This window comes from Populus trichocarpa, chromosome 10, assembly GCF_000002775.5.
Source record: "Populus trichocarpa isolate Nisqually-1 chromosome 10, P.trichocarpa_v4.1, whole genome shotgun sequence".
Classification (NCBI taxonomy): domain Eukaryota; kingdom Viridiplantae; phylum Streptophyta; class Magnoliopsida; order Malpighiales; family Salicaceae; genus Populus; species Populus trichocarpa.
In genome coordinates, this window is record NC_037294.2 from 3,992,444 (window position 1) to 4,009,132 (window position 16,689).

At 35.3% G+C, this 16,689-nt stretch overlaps 2 protein-coding genes and 1 long non-coding RNA gene across 3 annotated transcripts; 2 read left to right on the plus strand and 1 right to left on the minus strand.

Moving 5' to 3' along the window:
* Positions 1-1,928: 1,928 nt before the first annotated feature.
* LOC7498000 (protein DMP2) lies at positions 1,929-2,794 on the plus strand. Its single transcript, XM_002315506.4, has one exon. The coding sequence runs from the start codon at positions 2,001-2,003 to the stop codon at positions 2,559-2,561; it is 561 nt and encodes a 186-aa protein (XP_002315542.1). The 5' UTR covers positions 1,929-2,000; the 3' UTR covers positions 2,562-2,794.
* A 2,926-nt stretch (positions 2,795-5,720) lies between these two features.
* On the plus strand, positions 5,721-9,092 carry LOC112329028 (uncharacterized). The gene is made up of 4 exons (XR_008060458.1): positions 5,721-6,217; positions 6,302-6,380; positions 7,133-7,201; positions 8,629-9,092. It is a non-coding gene; the product is annotated as an uncharacterized LOC112329028 (long non-coding RNA).
* Positions 8,559-16,040, minus strand: LOC7497997 (pyruvate, phosphate dikinase, chloroplastic). Its single transcript, XM_024611418.1, has 20 exons — positions 15,371-16,040; positions 14,455-14,511; positions 14,081-14,314; positions 13,788-13,925; positions 13,410-13,572; positions 13,090-13,325; positions 12,884-13,012; positions 12,473-12,652; positions 12,202-12,339; positions 11,565-11,729; positions 11,315-11,476; positions 11,136-11,225; positions 10,809-10,947; positions 10,430-10,607; positions 10,038-10,167; positions 9,825-9,953; positions 9,513-9,650; positions 9,300-9,377; positions 8,951-9,042; positions 8,559-8,870 (listed from the first exon to the last, which is right to left on the minus strand). The coding sequence occupies exons 1-20, from the start codon at positions 15,671-15,673 to the stop codon at positions 8,828-8,830; spliced, it is 2,922 nt and encodes a 973-aa protein (XP_024467186.1). The 5' UTR covers positions 15,674-16,040; the 3' UTR covers positions 8,559-8,827.
* Between the last annotated feature and the right edge of the window lie 649 nt (positions 16,041-16,689).

The following is a 16,689-nucleotide window of genomic DNA, read 5'->3' on the forward strand; positions in this document are numbered from 1 at the left end:
CGGTACACATATTACTATAGATTGAAATAATGCAAAGACGAAATTATCATTGCCAACAAAACTTGTTAAGCGTGCGGTTAGGAGCATGATTGTCTTTTACATGAGATATATTTGACATTGAAGGAATGATTGGGGACAAAATAACCTGTTCAAGTTTTTTTGCTACAGTGTAAATATTGATTTGTCCTTCGGGGTATAAAATTTTAACTTTTGGATTGGGAGCTTCTTTTATCTTTTTTTTTTAAAAAATGTGAAACATTGAAGTTACAGCCATGGCCCTAGGGGAAAAAATACGCATGAGTTGAGGGGTTTCTCTATCTTTTTCTTTTATTAAAACAGTGCATATATGAAATTACCATTGGGTTTTTAAAAAAATAAGACTGCATATAGGAGTGTTTTCGTCATTTTCATATGATTTTATTGTTAATATTAGGTCAAGTCAGGGGTAATTGGGTATTTGTATGTACATAAATTATCATTTGTATTCAGAAATGGCTGGTGCGTGCTCAGCAGGTTGGCGCTGTTCGTGTCCTTTAGGTGGAGCGTGCGACGCTAAAACAGAACTGAATGCCGCCTTTCAAGGCGACGTTTGATGCGCCTCGCCACCCCAACTACAGTGGCGAGGTGCGTGTGCCGAGGTAGACCACAAAGGAGCTCCGAATGGGGGTTTTTCCCTCCCTCCCCTCTTTTCTCCTAGAAAATTGTGTTACCCATTGCAAAAAAAAAAAAAAAAAAAAAAAACAAGAAGGTTTGGATATTTGTCCTTCAATTTTCTGTTGAGTTATTTTTTTTTTAATTTCATCCCTTCACAATTGATTTTTGTATCAAATATAATTCTCATTCTTTTAATTATAGTGTATCTGGTCTTGAATTATTTACCAAGTTTTTTTTTTCTTTCAATTTCATCCCTTTGTACTTGGTTTCTATACTAGATTGGGTATTCATTTTTTTAATTGTGATGTATTTGATCTTGAGTCCTTTATTGAATTGATTTGTCTTTGAAATTCATCCTTTGACATTTTATTTTTATATCAAATATGGTTTTCATTCTTTTTATTGTTATTTTTAGTTGTTTTTATCTTTTACTAGATTGAAATTGTTTTTCAATTTGTTTTATTTTATTTTTGTTTCAAATTTAATTCTTTCTTTCTAAATCTATATTTTTTAAATCGTTTTTTTTAAATTGTTTTTTCAGGTTCATCCTTAATTATTTTGGTTGCTTATGAGTTATACATTATTATTTTTTCAGATTTGATTTTTATGTTGTGACCCGGTCTCAAGATCCATATTACAAAACTCTAAAAGATATTCATGAAAGGTAATTAATTATAGCAACCAAAAAATTCTCCAACATACAACTGTATCAACTCTCTTTTTTTCTTGAGAAGGTAATTAAGCATAGCAAGTGATTAATTAAATTTACGCATCAATTTCATACAGAATATTCTCCAAGAAATCCTTTGAATACTAAAGAAAAACGAACTACAAACTATATATTATAAATGTCACCGTCATCACTAAATGTTTCCAACAAGTTTGATGAAAAATTTAGTTGGAGAGATCATTTGTTTGTATACCAAAAAAAAATAATATTTTAAGCTTTGCTTTTACTATGATTTATGTTTTTTTTCTTGATCTTAGTTAGCAATGTGTTCGTTTCCAAATATTTGTTGACGATCCCAAAACCTGTGTGAGAGCAACTTTTACGTTTTTTGAGCTTCTAAATATAACAAAATCCAATGCTTCAAGGTTTGGATTTGTAAGAGATGGCGCCACCCTTTCGAAGAGTAAAAGCAAGACTAATTTTCTTTCGTTGCACACACCATTGATTTTACGTAGAAGCAACACTCTCTCATGCTCAGCTCTCTAATATTCTAATCTACACAAATCCTCTACGATAGATATCCCAGTACTTTCTAGCTATATATACTTGCAAGGTGTGTTTCAAGAATCATCAGCAAAAAGATTAAGCACAAAACAGCAAGCACATAGATAGACAAATGGCCACTAAAACCAAGGCAAGCTCCATCCAGGACAAGACATTTTCAGGAGTTGGAAACCTCATAAAGCTCCTCCCAACAGGAACAGTTTTTATGTTCCAATTCCTTAACCCTGTCTTGACCAACAACGGCCAATGCCACACCGTTAACAAGTACCTGAGTGGCATTCTCATGGGCCTCTGTGGCTTCTCTTGCTGTTTCTCTTGTTTCACCGACAGTTACAGGGGCAGTGATGGCTGGACTCACTATGGAATTGCAACCATGAAAGGGCTTTGGCCATCTTCAGATTCTGCTGGGTCGTCCGTGGACTTGTCAAGTTACAAGCTTCGAGTTGGTGACTTCGCTCATGCTTTCTTTTCCTTGATCGTGTTTTCTGTGTTGTCCCTGTTGGATAGCAACACAGTCAAATGCTTTTATCCTTCTTTCGAGTCCACTGAGAAGGTGTTGCTCATGGTGTTGCCTCCTGCCATTGGTGCAGTTTCGGGTACCGTGTTCATGCTGTTCCCTAACAAGCGCCATGGAATTGGATACCCTTCAAGTGATTCTTCACAGGATTCTTAGCGATGATGAATACATCTATACTATAAACAAATAGGTTGCAAAAGTCTTGAGGAAATTGGTTCCTGATTTGCAGCTCTATACCCTGAGAATGCTTAATTCGTCTTTGAATTTGTATGATTGTTTAAGAATAGAAGAGGGAGGAATGGATATATCATTCCCCTTCAATATGTATAATAAGTTTGTATTTTGTCACAGTAAGAGGTAATGCGAATTGTCTTAATTCCATTTGTAAATTTGAAGCTGAAGACTAGTTCAGCTCAACTTCTTCACCTATGCATAGGACTAATCAATCAATCCTTCCAGGTATGATTGTTTTAGATTCAATTCGTGTTTGGTAATGAAATGCATGTAAAGTAAAATATGTTATAATAATAATTGTTCTTTAGTTTTATTTTTATTTTTGATATTAACATATTAAAACCATTGAAAAACATCTAAAAATATTAATTTAATATTTTTTTCAATTAAAGAACAATTTAAAAAGCATATTTAACCACACAATAAGTAAATGAAAAGCAACTTATTATCTAGATATCACATGTTCTCTTTGCCTTGTATTTTCTTATCATGCACTAGTAATAGGGTTGCTTCATTCTCCTTTTTTATCACTAGATTTGCATTCTCTTTAACCTTCTTGGTTAGACTCCAGCAATCCCTGGCATAATGATCTCTCTTTGGAAAATTATAGCATTTAACTTTCGATCTGTCAAACCTAGATTTTAGATTGTCATTGTCAATGTAATCGATCGACTAGTTTGCTTCATGCGGTCGATTGGTTGACCTGTTGAGGCTGTCATGACCTCCTCTTCCAAATCTATCTCTTCCTCCTCTTTTGCTTTGTCTACATCCTCTACCCCTTTGAGAATATCCAGAACCATCTTACTTTGAAAAAAGTGTTTGTGCACCCATATCATTTTGAATTTCACTGACTCTTTCCTTATGGACTTGTAATTTTCCTATGAAACCTTGGATTGAAAGAACATACATATTTTGCGACTCCTCTATCGCGACTACCACATAATGGAACTTCTTTTATAGCGAGTGTAGGATCTTCTCTACCACACGTGTCTCTTTCATCTTCTCCTCATATCTCTTCATTTGATTGTATATAACCAATACTCTTGCAAAGTATTCTAAAATATTCTCTGATTCAAGCATGTGTAATTTTTCAAGACATCACATAGCTTTTGTAGACGTACTTTTCTCACATTATCAGCTCATTGGTTTGATTCTTGCAAGACTTTCCATGCTTGTTTGGTTGTGGTTGCATTGGCCACTATCTCAAAAGTGGCATCATCGAGACATTGGTGGATAATTATTAGTGCTTATTGATCCTTACTTTGTGCCTTTTTCACAGCTTCTTTGTTGGACTAAAGTCAACGTTTCTCCATCTATAAGCTCTTCAAAGCCTTTTCAACCGTCTCTTATACATCTTGAAAACCTAGCTAAAATTTTACTCGAATACACCAAGTTTCATAGTTGTTCTTTATCAACTTAAGACATTGAAGTGTGAAGTTTGGACTGACCATGTTAACTAAACAAACCTAAGGTTTGATACCACTTGTTAGAAGAAAGATAGGTCTGATCTAAGATCAAAAACAATAATGCAATGTCAAAAACTCAAGAACAAGAAGAAGATTGAGAGGAAGATATACTTTTATTAAATATTTCTCTTTAAGCTCTCTTAGATATTCTATCTCTTTTTGTACTACTTAATAATGCTGAATTACAAGCTATTTTTGGGCATGAAGTCCTAAATAATTAAGGAATTAAACTAATACAAGAAAATTCTAATATGAATAGGAACTGTTTTCTTCCAACTGAATCGGTCCACCGTTTCTCAACCGATCGACCAATTTATTTAATCCAACCGGTTATTCAGTCTCAACCGGTTAACTTGTTTCCAACCGGTCGACCAATTTAATTAATTTTTATAAATCAGTTTACTTTTAGCATATCACACGTCATACACATCCCTCTTATTCAAGTAAATGTCATTATTCTCTAAAAATGTTTGAGACTGACTTCTCGACCGAATTCTCACCCTCTATTTGAACTTGTGAGTGAAGTTCACCCATTAGGATCAACTATACCAGCCCAGTTCAGCCTGTGTAAAGGGAGAATGCTAGGAAATGGGAAAAAGTCATTATTTTGGATAGTCTAATGTGTGTTTGACATTGTGGTAGCTTTTGCAGTTGCGATTTGAAAAAAAAATAGATTTAAGAAAATCATTTTTAGTTGTTGTTGGTTGGGTTAAAATATGTGTTTGATTAAAAATACAGTTGAAATTATTGTTAAATAAAAAGCAATTTAAAGGTGTTTGGTTAAAATTGTTGTTAAAAGTGTTGTTAATAATAAAATGACTAAAAAAACATGTAGTTATTTTGTAGTTTTGAATTACATTATTGTGCACTGGATTATTAATATGTCATTAACACAACAATGCGATATTAAGATTCTATTTTTATTTTTCTATTAAACTAGTTACAATCTTATCATGAACACAATCCATTCGAGAAGATCTTTGATATCCGTTGCTTTGCTAGCCTATAACAGCATCGGTTAAAAAATCTTCTCTTCTCTAGAGCTAATATTCGAGTTATTAGAGACTTGAAACTTGGTTAGCTGTGTTAATGCAAAATAAGAGAAATAAATAACTTTGATATGCTCAAGGTATTGTTAATTTTTGTTAGTTATCAAAAAAAAAATCCAAGATTACTTTGAATTTTTTTAAAAAAAATATTATCCAATTGTTTAACTATGAAACTTGACAAACATCTTCATTCATGTATTCTAGCATGCTTTCCTAGCTATACTTCTTACTACTTTCTTTCTAGCATCCATCAATTTCTTTTTAATTGCCCATTAATTACCCTTTTATTAAAGATTTTGCTATATTATTTATTAAGAGCTCATTTTGGTGGTATTGTCAATATACTTTTATGCTTTGCTTGCTGGGCTCCTCTAATTGCAGTCCCTTGATAACCCTCACCTCCTTTTATGATGCCAGCTTTAACTATATGATGATAAGAAGTGCCTTGAGGGTGAGATCACCTGGAACAAACTTGCACGGTGTGTTTGGAGATGCCAAAACGTAATCCACTCTTGTGCCATACTTGCATGTTCCTTGCACATCTAGCTCAACCTAATTTATGGCATGCGAGCTTTATCATCTCAAAAGAAGAAGAAAAAGTGCTGTGATTGATTAAGTTTTGGCAAAGAAACCGAGACAAGGTTGTTTAATTACTTTGGCCTTTTGGAATGATGACTACTGGCTCGCACTCCCCCTCTGCATAGTCCTTCGCATCTACGCATCCTTTTCCCTTCAGAAACTTTGTCACTTCGATCTTTGGTGTTGGCTTTCCTATGTCCTCGTAGTACTGGAAAATCCATAATGGCGGGTTAGAAGAAGTAGAAAAAACTAGCATCAACGTAGTGGATTATGAAGATAATTTTTATGAAAATTTTACCCTGGCAATGTCCATCCATCTCTCTGATGAGCAATCTGATCCATCTAAAGAATTGATACCTCCTGCCTATCTGTCTCAGTCTCCAATTTTCATCCAAATGGTCTAATTGGGTGCAGTAAAATTCTACTTCTCCTGCCCATGGCACATCAATTGTGGCCTTCAGTACATTCCTGCATTAAACACAAGGTTTTGCCTTTGTGCTTTAAGTTCGAGATTCTTAGGAAGAATATTTGCCAATACATTTCTCAAAAATCAAGTTGATGCTTGCAGAGAGAAGTAATTCATCTGTTTCAAGCTATGACAACACGTCCTAGAACATTCAGGCAGAGGAGCTTTTCACTCGGCCCAGGTTAGTGGGGAATTTTTTTTTTTTTCAATAAAAAGATATAATTTTGGGTTTTTGTTTTTAAGTTTGAATGGGTTGAGGAGGTAAACCTGCTGCAATCCAATTCTTGAATCAGATTGACTCCCGGACTTTATAATTATAATTCCAAGTTGGTTATTGATAAGAACAGCATGAAACTTTGACGTGTTCCATGATCAATTTCTGATAGTCTCTACATATCCATTAGAAATTTCAAATGCAAACTCGTTGCCTTCATAAAAAAAAGAGTCTAGTAGTTTCAAACAGAATTTATTTGCATGTTTAGTATAACAGTGAAAAGTGCACCTACCTGAAATCTTCATCATTGGCAATCTTCTGACCTTTCCACCTTTCGGTTGGCCACTACGACAAAATCGCATTTCCACTTCGACAAAATAATTTATTTACATGTATAGTATTACATAATTTATTATTGAATTGTGGTGCATCTATTAATTTAAGTATTTGTAAAATAAATAAATAAGAAATATAGATATAATCTAGTATCAGATACTGTTTCATATCAATAAAAATACCGACAGATTGTTCATTACACACAGATATACTGACAAGCTATGTCCGTTAGTATATTTTAGAGGCGATGAAAATTGTTCTCCTTCCCAAGTCGGTGATGTCAATTAAAGGTTTTAATGTTTCCAACAGAATCACCGACGGAATGAGATTTTCAACGCGTTGACAATTAATGCTCTTACTGATTGAGGTGCATGTTTTTACAGGTTTCCCAATGAAATCACCTACGAAATGAGAATTTCAACGCGCTAGTTATTAATGCATTTCTGACCGAGGTACACATTTCTGATTGTCGACTGCTTACTATTTTACCAACAAAATAATGGACAAAATTAAAATATATGGAGGGGTTTTTGTAATTTTTAGTGCGAATAGAAAATTTTAATTTGATTTTACAGACTGAATCTCTTATGAAATATTTAAAAATAATAATATTTAATTTTTTATTGGGAATTCCGTCCATAAAACCTAATATAAAAACTCCACGAGCACAACCTTCTTCTTCTTTTTTTCTCTCAACTTAGAAATTTAGTTCTTATCTCCTACTATTTGTGGCCTGCAACATCAAGTATTATATTAATAAAAATGATTATATGAGCAAAATAGATATTGTTAGAATAAATATATTTACATAATAAAATACCATAAAAGATGGATAAAATCTTTCTCCATTGTTAAGTATTTATGCTGGGATTGTAGAACGATTTGGTTGAGCTAAAAATTGATCTTTAAGTGTTATTAGAGCTCTAAGTTCTTGGAAAAAATAACTAATAATTCTAGTACGTGTCTGCCCACTTAAAATTAATGTGTAGAAACTTCGCAATTTATTCCTCAAATACATTGTATTGACTATACCTAAGAAGTCCTCTTCCACGAAGTATTGCAACTAATTGACCAAATGCATCAGAAGTACTCAGAGTTTTATAAGGACAAAAGAGGCCTAAAAGAGAGAGGAGTAAAAATAAGGTTTGTGTTAATATGCAAGTATTGTATTTTTGAAATATTGTTTTTAAAAAAGATTACTATAATATAATAAATTGGAAGGTATCCCCTCTAATTTACTTTTGCATCTTTTTATAAATTGAATTTCATTCGAAATTAATTCAAATCAATACTCTTAAAATAAATCCAAAATACAAGAATATTTTTAACTCTTTAATTAAAGGTTTTGCAATTTTTATTGGAGTCTAAGGTGCTTGGCAGTGTGGTAGTAGTTGCTTTTCAAATAACTTTTTGTACCGAAATGCATGCCAATAATTTTTTTTTATTTTTAAAAAATTATTTTTGACATCAGCACATCAAAATGATCCAAAACGTACAAACCATATTAAATTTTAATAAAAAAAAATTAAAATTTTTTGGGAACGCAGTTTGCACCGCGTTCCCAAACATATTCTAAAACGATAATTTTTGCATGATACAATGAAAGCAATGTAAGTTTATATATAAATAAAATACACTCTATTTGAATTTTTTTTTTATAAAAAAAATATTATCTCGCAACTAAATTTTTTTAACTATCTTATGGATGCATCCTTGTATTGACCAAGTGTATTAAAACCTCTCTTTTTTTTCTCTTTTTTTTTTTAATAATTCCTACCAGACAAACAGATGGCTATGGCTTCTAAAACATGCACAAAATGACAGGCCTTTTTACATTATATGAATCTCTTGGACTTTACAAGTAACTTGGTGAATACAGGTTCCAGACGAGTAAGCAGTAGAGAGCTCACAAGCTCTGGTCCACTTTTCCAATATCAGGATGCAGGAGTTGACCTTTATTTACACTTCTATCAATGATGCTTATTGTACAGCAGTTGTTTCATTCATCGTAAATTTACAAGGGAGTAATGTCGGCGAAATGTGCTCTTGGAAAGCAGCTGCTTCTGTTGAAGCCTGTTTCACACTGCAACCTGTGCAGCTGCTAGCCTTGCAATGGGGACCCTGTCGAAGTGAAATGGAGTCAGAAATTTGGTTTATTTTGATGGTAGTTTGGACTATTTGGAAATGTATAGTCTTTGAACCTGAATGGAGAGCATGAAACATAGTCTAGTCCTGCCTCCGCGAAGAATGCCACAGAAGAAGGCTCCCCTCCATGCTCTCCACATATTCCAACCTGTTCATCAATTGTCAAGGAAAAAACAAGTCAAATATGATTCTGCCATAGGTTTTTCCTTCTTCAATCTACACCAAAAATATATATAAAAAAATAAAATGCACAAATAAATCTCATCTGCTGACACAACTACCTGTTATCCTGTAACATACTGGTTATCTCTTTCATTATAAAATCAAATGGTGTTAGAACATTAAAAAAAATCCTGTGTCTACTTCAAAGATGGGCATGAACATGATTCCATCAGTACAACTTACCTTCAAGCTTGGCCTAGCTGCACGGCCCCTTTCGGTGGCAATCTTGATGAGTTGGCCTACACCTTTCTGATCAAGCACCTGGACGAAGAACATCTTGGTGGTTATTGTCAAGCAAACAGTTCTAATTATTCTGATTTCATCCACATGAAGAATTATCTTCATTATTAGACCAATATCAGTGAAGCAAGTGAGCTGGAAGATGATGTGACTAACCTCAAAGGGATCGCTTTGCAAAATGCCCTTTGATAGGTATATGGGGAGAAACTTGCCAACATCATCTCTACTATATCCAAATGTCATTTGCGTGAGATCATTGGTTCCGAAGGAGAAGAACTCCGCTTGTTTTGCAATCTAACATTATCAAACAGCAAAAATAAGACGACATATATAATTGACAAGAACCTCTGGCAACAAAATTGCATTTCTTTATCAAAGACTACAAGTACATCCCAGTTGTTTCCAGCCCCAAGTGCTAGAAGCAAAGTTGAAAGTAATAATCATGACGCAACATTTGTCTTAACATACCTCGTCTGCAACCAAAGCAGCTCTAGGAATCTCAATCATGGTCCCCACCTTATAGCTTAAGGTTACATCCATTTCAGAGAATACTTTCTTCGCTACATTCCTTATTAGAGTCATTTGATGCCCTAATTCCTGCAAAAAAAAGCCAAGTTATCAGGAAGTTTGAGTGCTTGGTTTTAAATAAATAAAATCCAGTGAAGTAGAAGGGATTCATGCCTGCGGCGTTCCAACAAGAGGAACCATTATTTCAGGAAGAACGGTGACACCCTGGTTGCTCATTGAGACGGCAGCCTGAAAGATAGCACGTGCTTGCATTTCAGTGAGTTCTGGGTATGATATCCCTAGCCTGTTCACATCAAGTTCCACTTGTCAACATTCCTTGACTAAAATTACTAGTTTCTCTACTTGCAGTTAAAAGCTGAGCTGTGTAAATGCATGAACAAGGCTGCCAATTCGGCAGGTCTTTTTTCTTTTTTGTCCCTTGTGAATTGAAAACAAAAGCATAGGATAACACATCTAGGATTGGATACACACTTGAATATTGAGTTCGGTTAATGAAACGTTAGTGAAAACAATAGATGGAAAGTACATATGAAGAACCACCAAACCTGCAGCCTCGGAAACCAAGCATAGGATTTACTTCTGATAATTTCTCGATTCTTGAGAGCACTTCATCTTCCATCATGCCAGTCTCTGTGGTCAGCTCACTTACAATTTGTTCCAGATCACCTTCTGGCAGAAATTCATGGAGTGGAGGATCCAATAGACGGATTGTTACCGGAAAGCCTGACATGGAAATACAATCTTACTTGTGCACCAATAAAATAAAATAAAAAAAATAGAGCCTGCTCCTTTTTCTCTAAGATACATGCACCCAAAGCAGATGAAGCAACCAAAAAACTTTGATATTGTATCCAATTTCAATGGTCCAAAAAGCATATAATTAGATATGATTCCAAAAATCCAAACGGCAACAGTGGAAAGTACCATCCATTGCACGAAAAATCCCCTCAAAGTCTGATCTTTGATAAGGTAGTAATAGGTCTAGTGCTGCCTTCCTCTGCTCTGTGGTAACTGCCATTATCATCCTTCTCACAGCCTTTAATCTCTCATCGGACGCAAAGAACTGAAACATTACAAACAGAATTTAAAAAAAAAAAAAATGGAACCTCGCTGTATCAATGCAGCATGATATGGATGGCATCAACAGAAGAATGTTGTGACAATATCGGGGGTTCCTCAGGCTCATTTAAAATGCTTTTATATAATACAAGGAAATGATTTATTGATGATAATTATGACCATAAGAATTACCATATGCTCTGTCCTACAAAGTCCAATCCCTTGGGCACCATTGTTTCTTGCTCTTAGTGCATCTTCAGGAGTATCAGCGTTTGCCATGACCTATTACACCATCATAATACTAAGTCATAAGATAGATTCTTCATTAACAAATAATGATACATGTGAACCTTCTCTCAGTTGAAGGGCACCTTGATGCGTCTTATTTCGTCAGCCCAAGACATAAATGTCTCTAGATCACCACTTAGAGCTGGAGGAGATAGTGGCTGTTTCCCTAGTACTACTTCACCAGTCGATCCATTGAGTGAGATCCATTCTCCTTCACTGATAACAACATCCTCAATTACAACGACCTGCATCATCAAATCAACAAATATGTTTGTAGAATCCACTCTCCATGTGAAGTAACTATTATGTGGTGGCAGAGAAGTAAAAGATCACCTTCTCGGCATCATTGACACGTATATCAGAGCAGCCAGACACACAACATCTTCCCCAACCACGTGCTACCACAGCAGCATGAGATGTCATTCCACCTCTGGCTGTCAAGATTCCAGCAGCTGCATGCATGCCACCAACATCCTCTGGGCTGGTTTCTGTCCTTACCTTCATTCATACGAACAAGTTAAGATCCCGACATTTGAACAGGCTAGGGAAGTCAAATCACATAGCAACGATAATATTTTTCCAACATTTTCACAGTTCATCATTCTTTGGAACTAGCTCAAGATCAAGCATACTGACAAGCAGTCGTCATAAAGTCATACGAGAAGTTTGTAATTGAAAGTGCGCTCTAGTTATATTAATATGGATGTTCATACAAGAAGGAAAATTGTACCATAAGGGCACTTAGAAGTTGAGTCAATTGAAGATACTGAACCATTGACAGCAAGCATGTTGAGCAGTCACATGATGTCAAATGGAAGAATCATCCTCAAATTTAATTTTCATGTTGCTTCATTTTATAACATCTGTAAACTAAGCAATCAAAATGGTCGCCTTGTTTCAGACAATGTTATTATAAAAAATTATTTGGCTCCCCATAAACATATTAATATTGCAAGAAGATTGAGCTTACCAAAATGACACTTTTTCCCTGCGCATGCCATTCTTCAGCATCATCTGCACTGAACACTACCTGCCCCACTGCTGCCCCTGGTGATGCAGGCAAGCCTGTCGCGACCACTTTGTCTTTGTAAGCAGATGGATTCTCAAACTAGCCAAGATTTTAACCATTTGCGTGAGTAAAACTTACGCGTGTGAAAATTATCAATATATATATATATATATATATATATATATATGTGTGTGTGTGTGTGTGTGTGGGCACTATATAGATGCATATTTACTTGTGGGTGAAGAAGTTGGTCGAGATGCTGTGGCTCCACCATCTTAATTGCAGAGCGAATATCAACAAGCCCTTCGCTAACCATGTCTACAGCTATCTTCACTGCACCTTTACCAGTACGCTTCCCGGATCGGCATTGTAACATCCAAAGCCTGTTTTCTTGAACTGTGAACTCAATATCCTGTATATAGCAGAGATTACCTAGGTTATTTCTTTTTTTCTTTTCACTTTTCAATTCTAAAATCTTCCAATACATGCAAGGGAGAGAGATCACCACTATAGAAATATGCTACTCAGATACAAATCATGTAAAATAAATTCGACATGATGAGTGAACCACCTAAAAATCACATAAATTAAGAATTATATGACATGAATGATCAAAGGCTTCAAACAGTGAATGAAATTTTACCATCATATCTTTGTAATGGCGCTCTAGAATTTCACAATTCTCCACAAGCTCATCGTAAGCTTGAGGCATGCAATTTTTCATTGTATCCAAGTCTTCGGGTGTTCTAATTCCAGCAACTACATCCTCTCCCTACACAAAACCAACCATGCTAAACTGTAAACATCACCTCATTTGGTTAGATAGAATGAGACTGATGTTATATAAACCTGAGCATTGATTAGAAATTCCCCGTAGAGCTTCTTTTCACCAGTGCTTGGGTTTCTAGTAAACAGAACACCTGTTCCTGATGTATTTCCCATGTTCCCAAAAACCATGCATTGGATGTTTACTGCAGTTCCTTTTAATCCAGTAATTTGATTGATGCTTCGGTACTTGATGGCTCTTGGGCTGTCCCAAGAATCAAAAACTGCGGTCATAGCTAACTGCAGTTGTTTTTTTGGATCTGAATTTAACACAGGTAGAATGTATGAGTTCAAAACTTGTTCCGGGAACAAGTATTAGAACTTTATTTGGTAAAACTTAGTACCTGATGGAAACTCTTCACCCTTCACTTCAAGATAGACTTTCTTGTACTGCTCCACAAGTTCTTTGAGATCAGCAGCTGTTAGATCAGTATCAAGCATTACTCCTTTTGATTCCTTCATCTTTTCTAACTTCTCCTCAAATGATGAGTGTGGGATTCCCATCACCTTTAATTGAATAGCAGTAGATATTAATGAAGTGAGTGACATTAAGAGGAGGTGACAGATCTGCTTCAGAATCAACAAGGTGTTGTATATTGCACAAAGGGACCAATTTTTAAATGGTGTTTTGCGACAGCGGGACACCAACACATTCCCAAAAATAAATTTAGAAGTTTAGGAATCATATGCCAATGTTTGAAAATGACTCAACAAGCACTTACAACATCTCCAAACATGTCTAGAAAGCGCCTGAAGGAGTCATAGGCAAAACGCTCTCCACTTTTCGCACTCAAACCAGCAACCACTTGATCATTCAGTCCAAGGTTAAGGACAGTGTCCATCATGCCAGGCATTGAAATCTAGACATGCAGATCAAATTCTAATTAATGTCAAGGACGGTATAAAATCTAAACAAAATGGAAGTTACAGGCATAATCATCATAAGCAGACCACAGAAGCTGAGTGCTGTTGCTTGAGTGGTTGCTCTATATAAACTTAAAGTGGAAAGTCTTACAGCAGCGCCAGAACGAACAGAGAGGAGGAGAGGTTTGGAGGGGTCACCAAGGACGGCTCCCATGTCCTTCTCCACAAATTTTAAGCCTTCCAATATCTCCTCCCATAAACCTAGTGGCAGCTTGTTTCCTATCTGCTGATATTCATGGCACGCTTCTGTTGATATGGTGAGTCCAGGTGGCACTGACAAACCAATGCTTGCCATCTCTGCCAGGTTTGCTCCCTTCCCTCCCAGCTAAAGTAAACACACAAGTAGAAGTTGATATCGGAAAATTATTTCTGCATTGCTTATAATTTAAAATACAGCTGTAGCATTAACCCATTTAACCATGAAATTTGATAACAGCCAAACAAGTTTAGTCGTCGGGTGCTGACCAGGGACTTCATGGTCTTGTTGCCTTCGCTCCTTCCTTTTCCAAAAGTAAATACTCGCTGCGTAAATCAGAGAAGATATGAGTTTCAGCCTTGCAACTCTGCGATTAAATTCCATTTGGCAGGCCTTTTTTCAGCTGAGTAACATCTATTATCCATCGCTTAATGCAGTCAAGGCTGTGCAACCACTAACTTAACAGTGTTATAGCTTCAGATTTTGAATCTTGGCATTAACTAGCATGAAGCCATGAGCAACTATATGGCAGACACTGCAATAATATAGGATTACCATGTTCATGTTCAAAATATAGTAATAATAATAATAAAATGATGCATCTTTACTGGTTCCATGAATTCCAATTATAAAACGTTGTCTAAAAACGCACTGTAGGCTGACTGGACAGCACCCAGGCCCATTCTAGCCCGGCGGTGCAACCTACCTCCTCTGGTTCCATGGAGGTAAAGTAGGACTGATATAGCAAAAAAAAAAGAAGGCACAAGTAGGCCCATTGCCACGTGACAAGCCCAGATGCAACCCTCAAAAAGTCGAAACAAAATGTGATGGGGATTCACTATCCATCAAGATTTTTCAGGAAAGGAAATGGTTTTTGAAAGAATATTTATTATTATTCGCTAAAATCAGCATTATTAACTACAAAAAAAAGGTTTTTTTTTTTTAATTTTCTAAATTCAATATTTATTAAATCTTTTAAAATATATCAAATTGAATACATATTTTTTTAATTGCAACTTGATATCGGCTAACAAACAAGTGAATTCGAGAATATCTAACATCATCGAAATGAAAAGAAAAAAAAAATCATCGCTAGTCTTGAACCATAACCAAACTCCCATCATCCAAGCTAATTGGAGTCGTAGAAAGAAAGGAAACATGCAAGCAAAGAGGAGAAAGAAGTACCTTTGTAGCGATGGGTGTTGGGTCTGACACAGCTGGGATACTGCTACTGATAGTTTGTGCTCGGGTTCTGTTCTGCAAAGGTGGCCTGGAAATGTTACTGAACCCATCATTGTTGTGGCTATCCTGACAGGTGCGGATCCCATAAGCTCGGCCACCCCGGCTCAACCGTATCATTGAACGGTCTTCTCTTAGGAGCAAATCATTCATTTCCACATACTTCGCCTTGTACAGCCTCCGCCTGCTGCTGTATAACCTTGCTGGTGCACTAGTCCTAATGAGCATATCTTTTATCGTTGACGACATCTTCGATCTATCTAATTGCCAGTCGATGATTACTTTATTAATATCTGCTTTAAGAACCCAAATAAATGAAATGAAGGTGATGGTGATTAGTTATTGGTTCATTTCTAGCTGGCTGGCTGGCTGGCTAGAAGGAGTGTTAGGAAAGATGAAGAGAGAAAGATTCATGATGCTAGCTGCTAGTGATGGAGATCAAACCAGGTTCCCTGAAAGATCCAAAGAGAAAGATGGGAGTTAGTTATTGTGGACCTGAGGAATTGCGGAGCTAATTAGATAAAAGGTAGCTAGCTTCTTCGAAACAAAAATGGCGGTTGGTGTTTTTTTGTGTATTATAAAATTAGTTTTTGAGACAAACCAAGGGTATGATAGAGTGACACGAGTGGACAAGAAATTAAGGTTATATATAGAGGTTAATTTCATGTTTGGAAGGGTGTTAGTGATTATATTTTTTTAAAAATATATTAAAATAATATTTTTTTTATTTTTTTAAAATCATTTTTAATATTAATAAAATATAAAAAAAATATAATTTTTTTAAATTTAAAAACTATAATTTACAAGGCGTTTCCAAATAAAATGTAAATCGTTGCCCAATGGAGCTTAACTGCTAAGAAATTTGACTCTCTCTCGCTCAAGCTTGTGTGGAGTCAAACAAGAGTGTGATGGGAAATGAATTGGCCATGTCCATCACACCCACCCATGAATTGGCCATGTCTATCACTCCCACACTTGATATTTGTAATTTTCGTGTCTGCTTGAATCTGCCCTACTTATTATAAGTTGTTTTTCTCCGTGATCTAATCATGTTTTTTAAAAAAAATTAAAATTTTTTAGTTTTAAACAAAATATTTTTTTATGTTATTAGATTGATTTGACTTACTAGTATTAAAAATAAATTTTAAAAAATAAAAAGTATATAATATTTTGATGTATTTATAAACTAATAAAAATCACTTTGAAAAACAATCTTTATTACGTACTCCTCTCAAAAAGATATAAAATATCATTGATATAAAGAG